Genomic DNA, 18,645 nt, shown 5'->3' with positions numbered 1-18,645 from the left:
GTCCGTTGGAAAAAATCTTGCGGGCGTTAGTGATTATGATGTTGCTTAGTTACTGTATTATATTGTTCTATAAAGGGAATAATATAGAGTTAATAGTTTCGAGCAGTGGCGTATACTGGTTTGAAAGCATGGTCTACCATTGACCTTGTATATTATTATTATTAATGATAATAATAGAAAAAGTAATAATAATGATAATAATAATCATTAAATTTGCATAACAATGAACAAAAACTGGTTGTTATTTTTCTTTTTTTGAACGTTTGTTTTGAGACCATAAATGTTTTCCATCGTAAATGAAATTCCACCATACATTTGCGCAGTTCTCGTGGATTACATTCGTAAAATGTAAATTTTTAAAATTGAAGCTTCCATCAAAAGTCGCCTCTGTTCCTGACGTTGGTTGTCATTCCTTAACAGTCTTTGCAAAAATTCTGAGTATAGTAACGTAATGCAAAAATGCAGACAGTCATTATAATTGTTATGTTTATTATCGCTACCTAAATCCCAAATTTTTGCGTTAACAAACTATTCTCGGGCCCTTTTGTTGCGGAGTTCTTTTGACCGGGGCCCTTTTGATGAGGGGCGTTTTGATCCGGGCTTTTTGACTCGGGTCCTTTTGTTGTGGAGACATTTTGACCCGGTCCCTCTTGACGCGGGGCGGTTTGACTTAGGCCCTTTTATAGCGGGCCCATTATTGATAAAGGCCCGTTTGACGCAGGTCCTTTTGACTTGGGTCATTTTGTCGTGGAACCCGTTTGACTGAGCTCTATTTATGAGGGGCGTTTTGATTCGGCTCCTTTCAATTCGGGCCCTTTTAACCAGGGGCCGTTTGACTCGATCCCTTTTGCAGCGGGCCCTTTTTTTACCTGGGCCCGTTTGACGCAGGGCCTTTTGACTTGGGTCATTTTGTCGTGGGAACCGTTTGACCGGGCTCTATTTATGAAGGGCGCTTTTATTGGGCTCCTTTTGATTCGGGCACTTTTATCCCAGGACCGTTTGACTCGGCCCTTTTGCAGCGGGTCCTTTTTTACGTGGGCCCGTTTGACGCAGGGCCTTCTGACTTGGGTCATTTTGTCATGGGACCCGTTTGAACGGGCTCTATTTATGAAGGGGTTCTTTGATTGGGCTCCTTTCGATTCGGGCACTTTTATCCCCGGAACGTTTGACTCGGGCCCTTTTGCAGGGGGGCCTTTTTCACCTGGGCCCGTTTGACGCAGGGCCTTTTGACTTGGGTCATTTTGTCGTGGGACCCGTTTGACCCGGGCTCTTTTAATGAGAGGCGTTTTGATTCGTCCCCTTTTGACCAGGGCCCTTTTAACCCGGAAACTTTTGACACAGGGCCGTTTGACTCGGGCCTTTTTCTAACGGACCCCTTTCCCATTCGAGCCCGTTTGACCCAGGCCCTTTTGACTTGGGTCATTTTGTCGTGGGACCCTTTTGACCCGGGCTCTATTTATGAGGGGTGTTTTTATTCGGCCCCTTTTAACCAGGGCCCTTTTGATGAGTTGCGTTTCGATTAGGGACTTTTGACTCGCATCCTTTATTTGCGAAGACCATTTGACCCGGGCCCTTTTCACGTGGGGCCGTTTGACTCAGGGGGGAAGCGGTGGCTCAGTGGTACAGCGTTCATCTCTGCTGCTTGGGGTCCCGGGTTCGATTACAGCCCACGCAGAATTGAACTTTGTGTTAGAGAAACACCATGTGCGTGGGTTTTCTCGGGGTTCCTCCGTTTCCTCCCACTTTCTTCATTCCACCATTACATTCATTACTCATCATCACCGTCTCCCTTAGCCTAACCGGCATAATCGTGGGACGTAAAACTTAAAAGATTTTTCTATATTGGTATTTTGCCTGGAAAAAATCCTGCGAGCGTTAGTCATTGTGATGTTGCTTAGTTACTGTATTATATTGTTCTATACACGGAATAAATACTTCTGTGTTTTATATAATAATGAGAACCTTATTTACATTTATTACTGTTCTTGCTTTATGACAGCGAAACATATTCACGTTAAGCGTAATCAGTTTCCATTCCCAAATAATTAGTGAGGCGAATGATATAATTCATGCACAGATTTAGGACTTAGGAAACATGTCGTAGTAAATTCCTGGAGAGTGAAAATCGCTAGTAGCAGTAATTAGCTCAGTCGGTCCCTATAGTTCCTTAGTGAATTACATAAATCTTACAGATGTTGTATCTCTTTCTTTCTCTTCTCTCTACATCATGTCTGGAGATTAATGTTTGCACAAATAAGCTAAGTGGCAACTTTAAAAAGTAAGATGATCTACGCTATCAGTGACAGATGTTGTGGTTTAACTTATCATATAAGGCAATAAATTGAAAAACAGAGATGACAGTGCACTGATGCTTGAAATCTGTGCCTTTACTATCTATACCTACGTTATTTCCCTAGTCAAAATAAAAACTCTTCAAAATTAATCACAAATTCTTATGCAACCATCCCTTCCTTAGAGTACTGCGCGGTCACATACCCGTCACGGCGATGTAAAGGCACTTTTGGCGACGAGGATACATTTTTCTATCTCAGGGCATTTTTGACTAGTCTGAACTGGTGCGGACTACTTCAGAAGTTCATTTCAAATAGATTTTATATAAAGTATATACTGCATTGAGTTTCCAATTATGTGTCGCCTTAATTGGACCAAACTCTTTTATTAATCTGAATGATCTACACTATGAATACTATTTATATTTTAAATTGAGTAATGCTTTTTGAAACACCCTATATATATATATTCTTGCTGTTTATAATACAAAGGAATTCAGAGTGTTACTTCCAACTGTACACGTAACCTTGCTTAATTCGTCCGTTATTTTCCTTTTTAGTGCTGCGAAAAAAAAAACAGACTTATATATAGCTGCAATACAATAAACACATTTTGAAAAATTAATTCTTTTGTTTTCTTCGTAGGAAATCCATTCTGAGGAATGTGGTTGTAATTTTAGCAGAGCACGATCACTCGACGTTCTATGAGGCAGAAACACAGACACGAAAAATCGCTAAAGTGATTCACCACGCTCATTTTAATGGAAGAACCTTCGACTATGATATAGCGTTGGTAAAACTAAATTATCCAATTCATATGACGATGGGTATGACAAGCGCATGTTTGCCAGAACGACGTAAGTTTCATGTAAATATGTTTTGACTTACCTTTTTATATATTAGTTTTCATTGTATGGTGCAGAGTGAATGAATATGTTTTTTGGGATTCATGCTCAATCAGTCTCAATCTCAATTACTGAGCGTGAGTTCAGGTAAGCACAAGGTTCTTTTGACGTCGTCAAGTGGATATACAATTGACGATAACAACTGTGAGTATCATGATGTTGATGAACTGAAGGCTTACGACATCCTGAAGGGAATGACTTGACTTATCAGTACCAAATGCTCCGGTGATAGAAAATTTGTTTTGGAGTTTTTTTTTTTTTTATTTTGCTCCCATCTATTCTCGTTCCTGATCATACTGGATGCTTTAAAGGACGCGGGCTGTTGTGATACTCGGCGATAATTTTCCTTCTCTCTCCTTCATTCATCTCTGATGTGGTGGTTTTCACCATGTTTTTTTTCTTTTTCGTTATGCTTAAACACAAAAACTATTTGCTGAGCAAAACAATATATTCACATAAAAAACTACATACATGTTACAGTTTCGCCAACTAACACTATATAGTTTTTTATGTGAATATATTGTTTTGCTCAGCAAATAGTTTGTTTGTGTTTAAGTATATACAAAGCAAAGCTTCTACTTATGGAAAATATTACAGTTCATTATGCTGCTTGATGTTGCATGTCTGCCAGAGGAAGTTGACAAACATCTCTGAGTGTTCTTCCAATGGCGAATGCTTGCTGCATTGGAGGCTAAATGTTGGGTTTGTGTTTACTGATTGAGTATTTCGTCCTTTTCATAACCATAGTTCTCACCCTGGTTACAAACTTTGCTCAACAAAAATTCTAACTCAAATAAATCCATAGGTAAACACAGCATTTCTTAGAGACAAGGTTCTAAATCCTCAAAACTACAAAAACACTCAACCAAAACCAAAAAAGAACATAGTTTGTTGTGTGTTTTGCTCTTCTTGTGTGTTCTTTTGTTTCAGCTGGATGTTTGCTCTTATGTGGTGGTGAAGATATTGAGTCTTTCTTGTAAGAAATGATGTGTTGATCTATGTAGAGAGTCTTATGTTGGATTTAGGAGATTGGATTTTGGTGACGATTAAGAACATCCATTTCATATGGTTACTTCTGCTTTCTTCTTAAACTGATGTTCATGGTTTCGGTTGAGATGGACTTTTCTTCTGTGAAAACGTCATCTAGAATGGGGTGAGATTTTGAGAAGGACGTAACGGGTCCTCTAAAGATCTGGTTTCTGCTGACAAATATAACGTTCTGAATGTTAGTAGATTTGGGATGCGATTTGTTTAGCTTTGTCTGAAACGAAGAGGGCACTTATTGCTACCAGAACATCTTGATTTGCATCTATTCACAATGGTAATCATGATAGTGGAGAAACGACGAACTAGGAAAAGTGGGCCCTTCTCATGTACATGTGGAGTACATTTGTGTATTCGATATTCTACTCGCGAAGTTCATTGTGAAGTTCTTCCATCCATGTTCACCTTCACGCTCTTAAGTTCACACATGAACATGGTTTCTTTTTCGTTTGGTTGCGTATAACTACAGGAACATGTGTTACATCTACTAGCTGTTTCTGCTGGTGAAACTTTGCGAGTCTGAGATCATCTTCTGTAAACATTCGAAGTACCTTAGCGCGGGGGCCAAGCTCTTCTTGTGTAACCGCTTGGCTGAATTTCATTTAAGGTTAACCGAATAGAAAATCAGTCAAACTCCTAGATTGTTCTTGGTGAGGTGCCTCTCATTTTCTTTCACTATGGGGTGTCAGGCATATGAAGCTTCACGAAATCACAGAAGAGTGTGGGATCGATAAGTTTCTTTTCTATATCTTTCGGTACTTCGTGTGGAATTGTTAGGAGGCAATTACTATTGGCAAATGTGAGTCACTACTGCTCTGAAGGGCGCATTCCATCTTTTAAAAGAAAGCTCCACAAAACCTAAAGACAGGTGTGTGTTTTTCTATGTGAACTCAGAGTATTACCGTAATTTCAAAAACAAAAATACGTACCGACAAATTTCTTTCTAAATGCGTTTTTACAATCAGTTTTCATTGTCTGCACGGCGAAAGAATCAGTCAACGTTCTACTTCGTTGCATGAATTTGGTGCTGCTGTCCATAGTGAACAATATGTTTTCATTTGTTTCACTTGTTTGTGAGAAGTAGACTCAGTGGGGAAAGATCAGATAGAAAACTGATTGCAGTACTCATTTACAGATAATTCTTCTACTCATTTGTTTGCGTTACGGTATTCAAAGTAACTTAAATGAAAGCAACCATATATTTACTTCATTTCAGTCTCATGTACAATTGGATGAGTGAAAATTACAGTCCATAAATTCTTGTAGGAAACTAAAACTCTGTATTTTGTAACTGTTACCTTTAAGAAAACAAATTTCTTGGATGAGGAGAAGGAACATTTAAACTTTTAATCTGACAACACTACTTTTTGACGCTTGCACTGGTAATCAAGTGATTTATAATTACATCGTGCAGAAAAATAACATCGTGTGTGCCGTATGTTTCAAATTTTGAACCAAAACTCGGAACTCCCATCTTGGTGGGGAAAGTTCCCAACAACGTATGGGACATCAACCCTAGTAGAAACAAATATTAAGAGATTATATGAAAAGGTGAAAACCTGGTAGTGGAAGTCAGAATTTGCATATAATCTGATATGAAGATTGATATCAGAATGGAATTTTGTTAATCAATGGTGGTCCGTTAACAACTTATGGTAACTTGTCCAGGGTTTTATCCTCAGATGAAACCATACTTATTGTTTCGGGAAAAGTAAAGGAATTAAAGTAAAACTGTTTAATTTGGAGATATCTACATGAGTGGGAGGCACAAAGTTTATGTGCGATGCGCGGTTTTAATGTGTCACATCATTGGTCGTTTTTTTCTTCGAGGAAGATATGGTAAATGCCAACAGCTATATGCATTCTTTGTGCCACAACTTGAGAGGGTAGGCATCATCAATGAGGTTTGCGTCCAACAAGATGGGGTATCAGTAGTATGGGCCCCACTTTGCCTCACTTTGGACTTTGACCCCGACCTTTGTGACGTCATAGGTCAAAGGTCAATGACCTTGGCCCGGGGTCAATGACCTAGGGGTACCTAGGACCACCCCCTCTAAATTTTGGCAGGGGTACCTTGGCCCACCCCCTAAATTTTGGCAGGGGTACATAGGACCACCACCCCTTAAATTTTGGAAATTGCCAAATCTAAAAATTTGGTATGGTAGCCTAGGACCATAGTATGTACCTCTATCAGTATTGGGTGTCTATGTCGTTCCCTTTCATGGGTAAAAAATTGCCAAAAATTCAAATTTCGGAGGTTTTTGACCTAATTTATCCCCTTGGATGAGGTATTATTACCCTATATAGTTATATGGGCGTATACAGGGGTCCATTCCCTTTCATAAGACATGGGTATATTAATGCACCCCTTTAAATTTTTGGGAGGGGTACCTTGGCCCACCCCTTCAATTTTGGAAATTGCCCAATTTCAACATTCGGTATTATAGTACCGGACCCTAATATGTATCATGATAAATTTGGGTGGTCCACCTCGTTCCCTTCTAGGGGTACAAAATTGTCAAAATATAAACGTAAGCAATACGTTGTACCACGTGTTTGGTTTTTGGCTCAATTTATCCCCTTTGATGAGATGTTATTACCTTATATGGTTATATGGTCATGTATAGGGGTCCATTACCTTTCATAAGACATGGGTATATTAATGCACCCCGGGAGGGGTACCATGGCCCACCCCTTAAATTTTGGAAATTGCCCAATTTCAACATTGGGTATTATAGTATTGGACCCTAACATGTATTATGATAAATTTGGGTGGTCCACCTCGTTCCCTTTTAGGGGTACAAAATTGCCAAATTTTAGTACAACCACATGTTTGGTTTTTTGGCTCATTTTATTCCCTTGGATGATGTCCTATTACCTTATATGGTTATATGGTCATGTATAGGAGTCCATTATCTATTATAAGACATGGGTACATTGGTGCACCCCGGGAGGGGTACCTTGCCCCACCCCTTAAATTTTGGAAATTGCTCAATTTAAACATTTGGTATTATAGTACAGGTCCTCAATATGTATCATGATAAATTTGGATGGTCTACATCGTTCCCTTTTAGGGGTACAAAAATTGCCAAAATATAAACGTTGTACCACGTGTTTGTTTTTTTTTGGTCCATTTTATCCCCTTTGATGAGATCCTATGATTACAGGGGTTCATTTCTTATTATAAGACATGGGCACCCTTCTTAAATTTTGGCAATGGGGGTCCACTGAAATTGTCCAATTGAAGCATAGTACAGGACCTCAATATGTTTCGGTGGTCCTATTTTCAAATTTTTAAGTACAACCACGTGTTCGGTTACTGACTCAATTAAGGTTATAAGGTATGGATGGGTATCTCCTTTCAATTTGGTAGTACCCTTCGGGTGTAGTACGGTCACGTGATCAATGATTTGGTTTTAATGCGCGACGAGGTCCCTGGTCAATGTTCTCTAGGAATTAGGTGGAAACTTTGCACAGGGTTCTCGTCTTATATCGCACAGTTCTTTAGGAGAATCTGATAACGTTGTATATGGAATGGACAATAAAAACACATAAATAAGCATAAATTGTATTTTATTCATTTTTCTGGTTTCTTCTTTTTCTTTCTTATTGACAATGTTTGTATATTGAGCTGGGTTTCTTCATTAGACTGCCTCCTCTTCTTGATTGTAATGATTTGTTTCCATGTTTTGCAGCATAGCACCCGTTTGCAAAGCTTCGTATTGTGAATTCTGTAAAAAAGAACGAGGAAAAAGATGATTAGTATAGAAATAGATGATGATAAAACAAATACACTTACAATGATAAATATGATAAAATTACCTGGAAGGTATATTGCAACAGTCTACGATCATTAACCGTGGGTACTGTTGTGAACAAATATTGAATTTCACGCAGAGATTTTCCTTGGGCTTTACAGCACAAATAAAAATAAGCATAATAGCCACATACGGATGAACCAAGACTTTGCATTTGGCTATTATTATATTTATAGTATATACAATGAAGTTTTAAGAATGCAACATGTTGTGGTACATAAGGAGGAAGGCCATAGCTGTCAAAATATTCTCCAACACCGCGATGATCAATATAAATTGCAATCCAATGACTTCCTAGTTTTGTGGATGGATCTGTATTTACAATGATTGCCAGAGGAAGAGAAATCCGTGAGGGCAACTCATCGCTTGCAAATACCCCGGTAAAATGATTTCTGAATAATGGACTACCGTGTAAAGCACTAGCTAATTGTAATGTATTCAACATCGTGAATGGAAATGATACATAACGTATACGTACCTTGTAATTTAAAAGTCCAGGATAATGTTGCGCTGGTGGTCTATCTCTAGGAGTGAGGAAAACTCTCCATACACAATACAGTTTGCAGGTGCTGCTAATTTCTCTTGGAAATGAACTTCCAATCGGATGGCTCCATGTCGTTGTAAATTCCAATAGTGACAATCTCCAGCAGAAGAATCGGGAGTTAGGTCAAATACAAACAGTGTATATCCATTCTTGTAGTCGGCTCTTGAAATTGTATTTCCAGTATTGGTAAAATGTATGCCAGAGCCTGAGAACAATGTGTGGTACGATGAAATGTAGAGATTTTCTTCAAAGTTGGGTTGCAATGGTTTTGAAGGTACAGCTTTTCCATCCACGTACAGTGTAAAGAAATTAATGTTTAGATGTTGAAATTCAAATGGATTGGTGGTAATAGTTCCACTGGATGCTTCATTCGATGTAAATCCTACAATAATACGATTTGGCAATGTTCCCATAAACAGGTTATCAATAGTTTTGGATTGTATATCCTTCGGGATGGTAAATGATTTCATTTGAACTCTTGTCAGAGGATACTTTGCCGGTGTAGATTGTAAAATTTTATTGTGTGCCAATTTGACACTAGGGCTGATGCTGACTTTTTTCACCTGCAACGATGCATCTAGAATATTGATTTTTGCACTGACACCACTTTCACCGGCCATGAGACAAAAGTTTGGCTTTGCAGGAATAAGTTTCACACGTAATTCCACTCCATGAATTAAAAATTTATCTTGATTAAAAATGTCACAATGAAGATGTCCAATCATATCGAATTTCATACTTTGTTTTGTCAGTTCATAGCGTTGTTGAAATCCTTTGTTCTCACTTGTGGTTGCGTTCATATGACCAGCCGTATCTTGAAACCACATTGCTGTTTGTAAATGTGTATTTTTAGCTCCATCACTATAATTGAGTAGTTTTTCCAGGTACGAACGATATGGATGATTATGTGACGGAAATGAAATCAGTTTATTGTTCAAGTAGATTTGTACTTCACTAAACATAGCATTTAGAAAATCATTGACAGGTGCAATTGCTTTATCCGTTTCGGTGAAGGAGGAACCATCTGGTTTCACAATTTGTGCTTGGATGTATAATAAGGTTTGTGGTAAATCAATATATTCATCACTGCTACCACTCACTACAAATTCTATTGGTGAATTTTCAGCTATTGAACTAATTGGTTTGTAGCCAATAATACGATTGTCCAGAACACTGGTTTGCGTGGGCAACGTTGAAAAAATGTCCAATTCACTTTTTACACATTCACAGGATTGATGATGTAAGAAAGCCATCGTTGAATTAATCAAAAATATCTGATGACGATGCCAATGATCTCTTGTTCTTCTTATGTGATAATTTACGTCTCTTTGTAGGATTGATGGTGTTGTTGATCGTTGGAAGGTCAACCTCAAACTGAGAGCAGTCATCCCATTTTCGTTTATGATATCCACTTCCCAGCATAGTTTTCAACTTGTTTTTAGCTTTTTCTTGTAAATTCGTTTTTGCCTCTTGCATCCGTTGATGAAACGATTCTTCCAGCGGTTGATTCGAGATCACAACATCATTAATCATATTGGCACCTGATTTTAATAATTCTTTTCCCACAGTTTTAGCGCCTTGCTTCACAAGTGGTAACACTGAACGAAATAAGCCACCAAGGAAACTTCCAATGCCATGTCCTGCTTGATAGGGACTTCCCACATAGACGTTGCCGATACCGGATAACGCTTGTTTTTGGTAGTATTGCAAATACGGATCAGTCATGACGACGACGACGGAAATGTAGTTTTGTACACACCGTTCCAAAGGTGAATGGCATAGGATGACCTGTGCTATCCCTTATATCGATTTGTATTTGCTCAAAATTCATTTTTTCCACCGGAACATAATGTGCAGGATTAAAGATTTGTACTGCATGACTTCCAAAAGTATGATTCACAGGATCCATGTTGACAATTCGTAGCAAGGGTACCATTGTATCTCCAACAATGACAGATTCAATAATGTCACAATAGACGTACATTTGTGATGGTAAGCCTAATCGTACATCCGGTGTATATTGTCCCTTTTCCATATCTTTTAAATCACTTTTCGGGTCAAATCCAAGCATTAAACTAACACTTGGTGACAATTGTACAGAAGTATGGATTTCCTTTTTGGGATGTCTTATGAGGCATATATTATTAGTTGCGTCATGAGATATAAATAAATTGGTTTCTTTATGATGTATATTAATTGCATGAATAAGATCCCGTATATTGTTATAATAGCGTACAGGGATCGTTACAACCTTCCACGGTTCCTGATCATTACTACTTGATGATTTGTAATATATTTTATTGTTTTTACTGTTAATGTTCAGCAAAGAATGTGGATAATGAATCTCTACAATTGCCACATCCCATTTCTGGCGAAACTCTACACGTCGTTGTAATTTCGTAATATATGAAGTCAATGTATTTTCTGGAAAATAATCCATGGAACTATTACTGGGAAGTGTAACGTAAAAATCTTGATCAGGTTCCATTCTTCTTCTTCTTCTTCAATGAAGTTGCAGGGATCCACGAATTGAATGAGGAAGGATATCCTTTCCACTGGACGAGATACTCCTTTCTGCGACCTTTTGTTCTTGTACGTAATATTTTATCGATGAGGAACGTCGAAGGGAGCGGCACTGGTTGTAATTCTTCTCTGTAGAAAACACCATCGATAAGTTGATGATTTAAATCCTCTAGTCGATACACTGGTGGGTTTCTTGGTACAATGGCTTTTACTCTGAATATTTCCCAAGTCCAGTTCTCGAGGTAACCCTTGTCAAAGATACGTTTTGTTTTACTTATACGAACAGTATCACCAACAGATAAATCCGTATCTTGTTTTGAACGTTGTAGCTTTTTGTCGTATAAGTTATGCCACACCTCCAGTAAATTGTCCTGAGAAACGTTTGCAGGTGCCATTTTAATACTGGAATGCCGACTTTCATTGTATGCTTTTACAAGTAAAGGCAATACTTTGATGTAATTGTATGTTTGATATTTGGTAAAGTATTTCCACATACGATGTTTCAATGTCTGATTAAATCTTTCTGCGATGCTGGCTTTAATATCTGGATCCTTTGTTGTAACATGTTGCACGTTGTGTTTTCTGAGAAACTTTTGTACTGTCTTGTTGGTAAATTCAGTTCCTTGATCACTACGTAGTACAATTGGTTTCCTCTCCTGGAAAATCATTTCAAATGCATTCACTATATCCTCGGCACTTTTTGATTTTAGTGGTACAGCCCACTCGTACCGACTAAACACATCAATCACTGTAAGAATATAGCGGTAATTGTCATTATAGTTTTGAAGGGATTGTAAATCATTTAAATCACATTCCCATTGATCATCAATATTGTTGACAAGATAAAAATCTCTACGGAAACGACGACGTACAGGACGATGTAACGTGTAGGTAGGTTGTTTGTTTAACCAAAGTTTTATTTTGGCTAGAGGTATAGATTTTCCTGTGGCTTGCCATAATTTCTTTGCAGTAGAAAACGATGCAGGATGTGCTGGATTGTAATAAATGGATTTCAACTTTTTGTTCATGGTTTGTACGTTGACCATTGTGGAATGATACGTTTTCTTTTTGGTCGGACTTCTAAAACATCATCATCGTCTTCTTCTTCTTCTTCTTCTCCGGAAGAAAATAATTCAGGTGCCGGTTTTGGTGGTGCAGATCCTTCAGATGCTGTTGTACTATTATGCTTGACAATATAGTTTAATCTTCGTGGATTACCAATCAATTCTTGAGGTGTGTTTGACGATGCAAGGTAGTTGCAAAACAATTCCCAGCCTTGAGGATTAGAATGTTTCCTCGGTCGAGTCACATCGCACATTAAATCTACAATATTGGATCCATGTAGTTTATTGTCGTTGATGTACACTGTTCCTTTATGATCCCACGTAATTGCGTCATCTTGTTTTAAGCGACGGAATAGTAGTTCGGCTTTCTTACGATACATTTGTGGTATTGCGGCTAAAATTTCTTGTTTCGTGCTATCGTCAACATTCGGGACTCACCATCAGGTTTCATTGATGTAATTGTAAGTGGTATTGGTTCTTCTTGTTTACGTATCACATAAAGATATTTCTGTAATATTCTATTGTACTGATTCCATTTTTCTTCATCACTTGGATACGATGTATTCAATATAGATTGCATTTCACGATCGAGATTAGATTCTCGATTTTCACTCACACGGGATGATGATGCATGCATTCGTTGAAGCATTTCTGGTGGCACTAAAACCATCTTCTTGCTATGTTCCATGAAGTTTATTGTTTAAACAAAATACTGGATAACACACTTCCTACAATAGGTGCAAGTAATGCAGGTAAGAATCCTCCTTGTTGTACGGCTAAATGTTTCTTCTTTTTATCCAATGATTTTGTATTGTCTACGAGATAGCGGAGCGTGTTCTTGTAACGCTTTAATCTTGACTTCTGCGCACTTGTCAGTGGAACATTGCCTTTTAAGACATTATAACAACATTCACAAATACTATGAATTAATGAAGCGTCTGCATTGGCAATAATAGCTTTACGCAATCTTGGTTTAGCTTTGTGCAGAGCACGTAGCAGATCAGCGTGTTTCACTGTAGGAGACATCGTGACAGACTAAGTCATTCTTTTCACATGCACAATAATTTAAACATGTTTTGTTGGTACGTAAACATAATGATGCAAATCGTCGGGAAAAATATTTGTACGAAATCGCATTTCATCGGGTGTATCTTGTTTAAGATCCATCAGTAAATAGCCATGTGGATTTCTTGTTGCGTCTGCATAACTTTCTTGTAGAAACAGTGGATGCTCAGGCATGATTTGATAACTCATATGCTTGATTTGTGACTTGTCACGTGGATTTTTAAACAACACCAAATACGAACAATTTAAACTCATATTTCTATTTGCTTTACTTTGATGAAATACATTTTGTGTTATAAAAATCACACTAATATTTCGATGATGTGATCCTTTTGTGAACATATCAACAATATCACTATTCACTTCTCGCATATGGTCATCAATAATAATCAAATGTGGTCCATCTTGAGGCTGAAAATCTTTCATTCGTGGAAGTCCTTCGTGAAATTCTACTGGAACTGGCATTGTTGAATACACGTCTTGCCATTCTGCATAATACCAGTATATCTTACGAAATTTTGCATTGATCATGGTTGGGAGATGTGACAGTAATCGCTTCACAAAATACGTTTTTCCACACCCACTAGGCCCTGCGAGAATACAGGTAAATGGATGTTTCCACTGTGTATCCATGATGAACACTAACACCTTGTTTCAAAAATGATGCGTATTTAAAGCGAGTACAACAATTCTTGCACTCACTGGTGTGAAAAAGGAAAAATCCGTTCATGTGTTTATCGAATAGTTGAAAACCGTTTATTTGTTAATCGAATAGTTGAAAACCGTTTATTTGTTAATCGAATAGTTAAAAACCGGATAAAGTTTAACGGTTAACCGTGAAAGCTGATCACTGTTTGATTTAAATTCTATTTGAAAATTTTTCGTTTGAAATTTGTTTTGTAATTTTTGTTTCAAACATTTTGTTTAAAAATTTTTTTTGTTTCAAAATTTTTGTTTCAAATTTTGTTTAAAAATTTTTTCGTTTCAAAATTTTTTTTGTTTGTAAATTTATTGTTTCAAAATTTTTTGTTTGAAAATTTTTCGTTTCAAATTTTTTGTTGAAAATTTTTGTTTCGAAATTTTTGTTTTAAATTTTTCGTTTCAAATTTTTGTTTTGAAAAGATTTTTAGTTTCAAGATTTTTGTTTAAAAGTTTTCGTTTCAATTTTTGTTTTGATTTTTTTAGTTTGAAAAGTTGAAAAAAAAGTTTTAAATGCCAAGAATCTTCTTCAAAGTTTCCGCCTAATTCCTAGAGAACATTGACCAGGGACCTCGTCGCGCATCAAAACCAAATCATCGATCACGTGACTGTACTACACCCGAAGGGTCCTACCAAATTGAAAGGGGATACCCATCCATACCTTATAACCTTAATTGAGTCAGTAACCGAACACGTGGTTGTACTAAACAAATTTGGTAATAGGACCACCCAAACATATTGAGGTCCTGTACTATGCTTCAATTGGACAATTTCAGTGGACCCCCATTGCCAAAATTTAAGAAGGGTGCCCATATCTTATGATAAGAAATGAACCCCTGTAATCATAGAATCTCATCAAAGGGGATAAAATGGACCAAAAAAAAAACAAACACGTGGTACAACGTTTATATTTTGGCAATTTTTGTACCCCTAAAAGGGAACGATGTAGACCATCCAAATTTATCATGATACATATTGAGGACCTGTACTATAATACCAAATGTTTAAATTGAGCAATTTCCAAAATTTAAGGGATGGGCCAAGGTACCCCTCCCGGGGTGCACCAATGTACCCATGTCTTATAATAGATAATGGACCCCTATACATGACCATATAACCATATAAGGTAATAGGACCTCATCCAAGGGAATAAAATGAGCCAAAAAAACCAAACATGTGGTTGTACTAAAATTTGGCAATTTTGTACCCCTAAAAGGGAACGAGGTGGACCACCCAAATTTATCATAATACATGTTAGGGTCCAATACTATAATACCCAATGTTGAAATTGGGCAATTTCCAAAATTTAAGGGGTGGGCCATGGTACCCCTCCCGGGGTGCATTAATATACCCATGTCTTATGAAAGGTAATGGACCCCTATACATGACCATATAACCATATAAGGTAATAACATCTCATCAAAGGGGATAAATTGAGCCAAAAACCAAACACGTGGTACAACGTATTGCTTACGTTTATATTTTGACAATTTTGTACCCCTAAAAGGAAACGAGGTGGACCACCCAAATTTATCATGATACATATTAGGGTCCGGTACTATAATACCCAATGTTGAAATTGGGCAATTTCCAAAATTGAAGGGGTGGGCCAAGGTACCCCTCCCAAAAATTTAAAGGGGTGCATTAATATACCCATGTCTTATGAAAGGTAATGGACCCCTGTATACGCCCATATAACTATATAGGGTAATAACACCTCATCCAAGGGGATAAATTAGGTCAAAAACCCCCGAAATTTGAATTTTTGGCAATTTTTTACCCATGAAAGGGAACGACATAGACACCCAATACTGATAGAGGTACATACTATGGTCCTAGGCTACCATACCAAATTTTTAAATTTGGCAATTTCCGAAATTTAAGGGGGGTGGTCCTAGGTACCCCTGCCAAAATTTAGGGGGTGGGCCATGGTACCCCTGCCAAAATTTAGAGGGGGTGGTCCTAGGTACCCCTAGGTCATTGACCCCGGGCCAAGGTCATTGACCTTTGACCTATGACGTCACAAAGGTCGGGGTCAAAGTCCAAAGTGAGGCAAAGTGGGGCCCATACTACTGTATCATTATAATTTGCACTCGAAGATCGGCGATTTCTTAACGAAAAAATTAGGGAGAGATGAGTTGACCAGGCACCTTGGTCTACAAGATCATCAGACTTAAACCTTGTGATTATTATTGTGAGAGCATGTAAAATCCGAGGGTTTGTACAGAAACCAGCTAATCTGGACAACCTAAAGAACAAGGTAAATAATGTGATTCTGAATATGCATTTCCAGTACTGACAGCATGCAATTCTAGGTTTCAGAAAAATATTGGAAGAAGTGTTTAATTGAATTGTGCACAATTAGAGGTTTGGCAATTAATTTTTAAAGGTTAAAAGAAGCTTTCGACCTTATTGTAAGTACATAGATCTTTTTGTTAATAGAGAGTGCTTCCAGGTGTAGCCCCAATTTCGTCTCCCCATGAATTTGCCCGAATGTGATTGCAATCGATAGCTTTCGATAGTAGAACACGACTATGAAGGAACCAAAATAATCAGATGCACCGTTCCTGACATATCGCGTTCCAAAAGAGTGGGATGCCACGAGATGGCCATCGAGGATGGGATCGACGTGGCACTTTAGTTTATGAAACTCAATCAGAAACATCCTCATCATCGGAAAAAATCTTTTTAAGTTTTACGTCCCACGATTATGCCGGTTAGGCTAAAGGAGACGGTGATGATGAAAGATGAGTGAAATGATGGAATGAAGAAAGTGGGAAGAAACGGGAGAACCCCGAGAAAACCCACGAGCACGGTGTTTGTCCACCACAAAGTCCACACGGCACGAGCTGGGATCGAACCAGGGACCCCAAGCACCGGAGGTGAACGCTCTACCACTTAGCCACCGCGCCCCCTCATCATCGAAAGCATTTTCAATGAGAAGAGAAACGTTGGACTATCGATGACCGGGTACAACAAACTCATAGTTGTGGCCGTAAGAGAAGTACCAAATAATGGTGGCCATGTGTGAACAACATCCTTCTGTACGTGCTCCAGACTCGCAAGAACGAGCTTGATCAACAAGTTTAATACGATATGGAGTTATATCTGTGGCCACTATAACGTGATAGTACCGTCGAGGCGTTAAGAGGCTATCTCGCTGCTGCGCCTTGATACTGGCGCTATCTCATGGCATCCCACACTTTGGAAAGCGATAACGCAGGAACGGTGCATCTTACCAGTCTGGTTCCTTTAGAGTCGTGTTCTATGCATCGATGTTATCCCTTGCACTCAACTTCGAGCAAATTCATGGGGAGATGGGGGCTAAAGGCTCATGGTTTGTTGGCCGCACTCTTTAACAGTTTTTATGTTACAGAGTTTAAGTTTCCTCTAAGACTTTACGGACTCCCTGTGGTTACCTGTACATAAGTGTGAGTTGCAAATTTCAATATTAAACGAATAGAGATTATTGTAGGTCACTATTTCTAAAAGATTTAGTTAATTAGATATATTATTATTCATTAATATTGCCACCAATTTGCAAAATATGAACATAATTATTATTTTCAAAAGCATTTTTACGGTTCTAGATTATTATCAACGCTAATTATAATTCAATGTGAAATTCGGTACACTACATAATAATATTTTATTTTAATTTTTCCAGATCGCAGTTACGAAGGACAGATTGGAACAGTAACTGGCTGGGGGCGTTTAACGGAGAAAGGTCAAATGTCAGCAATTCTTCGAGAAGTACAAGTTCCCATATTATCTAACAGTTTGTGCAAGCAGAAAACGGCTTATAATGCATATCGCATTACTTCCAACATGATTTGTGCAGGATATTTGCAAGGAGGAAAGGATTCTTGTCAGGTCAGTTATAGATGTAGTATACTTTGTTTTATGTAATTCTTGCAGAAGTATGCATGTATGACACCTTCACTGATACATTCCTACTGAACTGCGTTGCATTGAGTGTGCATATTGTATCCTTCCTGCTGAATACTCGGAAAAATCTTGCAAAATTTTCACCCAAATCCTACTTCTAATGATCTTATTCCCTAATGATGTTACTAGTGTTGGAAGATGATAGTATTTCTAGTGACAGTGTTCTAGCTTATATTTCTGATAATGAACTTGTCAGCTTTCTCGAAATCTTTTATGTCTCCTTTTGTTATTCTTTTACCACCTTTGATGTTTCGTCTCACAAGTAAACGCTCTTTCCCAGCAATCTTGAAACTGCGCATATATTTAGATAGAGGGGACCAGAAGGGAATACAGTCAGAGCCTGGCAGGCAGAATACAAAGCTTTGGAGATCAGAAAGAATCTCTAACCTATGAAAGAAAAACACAGGAAATGAGAGAATACTCGTATTCTCAATACGCAATGTATGTAAATGCTTACATGCATCTGCACATCCGTCTTTCTCTGATTATCACTGTCCCATGTTCTCCACACCTCTCCGCCACATTTCGGTTATTTCTTCTCACTCTCCCTCATTTACCTTATAAGACATTTCTTTAAGTATGAATGTTTGTCCTCGCCGCTTTCCCGCTCCGGTTTGAACCTTAGAACACTACTCCTACATCGTCTCGACTACTACCTTCACTCTCCTCCATCTCCTGACATATAGATAGTGCCGAACTGCGAGCAGTGCGTCTACCTTAAGACATCAACAGATAAACATCATG

General features: G+C 38.1%; 1 protein-coding gene across 1 annotated transcript in view; it reads left to right on the top strand.

Annotated features, from left to right (window-relative positions):
* Window positions 1–18,645, top strand: part of LOC145686414 (trypsin-like) — a 68,623-nt gene that overhangs the window by 39,141 nt on the left and 10,837 nt on the right. Inside the window, exons 4-5 of the mRNA XM_081759708.1 lie at window positions 2,937–3,148; window positions 17,621–17,826. Coding sequence (XP_081615834.1) covers window positions 2,937–3,148; window positions 17,621–17,826 — 418 coding nt within the window. The remainder of the gene's footprint in view (window positions 1–2,936; window positions 3,149–17,620; window positions 17,827–18,645) is intronic.

Source organism: Thermobia domestica, chromosome 5, assembly GCF_964235325.1.
Source record: "Thermobia domestica chromosome 5, izTheDome1.hap1.1, whole genome shotgun sequence".
NCBI classification, from domain to species: Eukaryota; Metazoa; Arthropoda; class Insecta; order Zygentoma; family Lepismatidae; genus Thermobia; species Thermobia domestica.
This window is presented reverse-complemented; position numbering and strand designations above follow the sequence as displayed.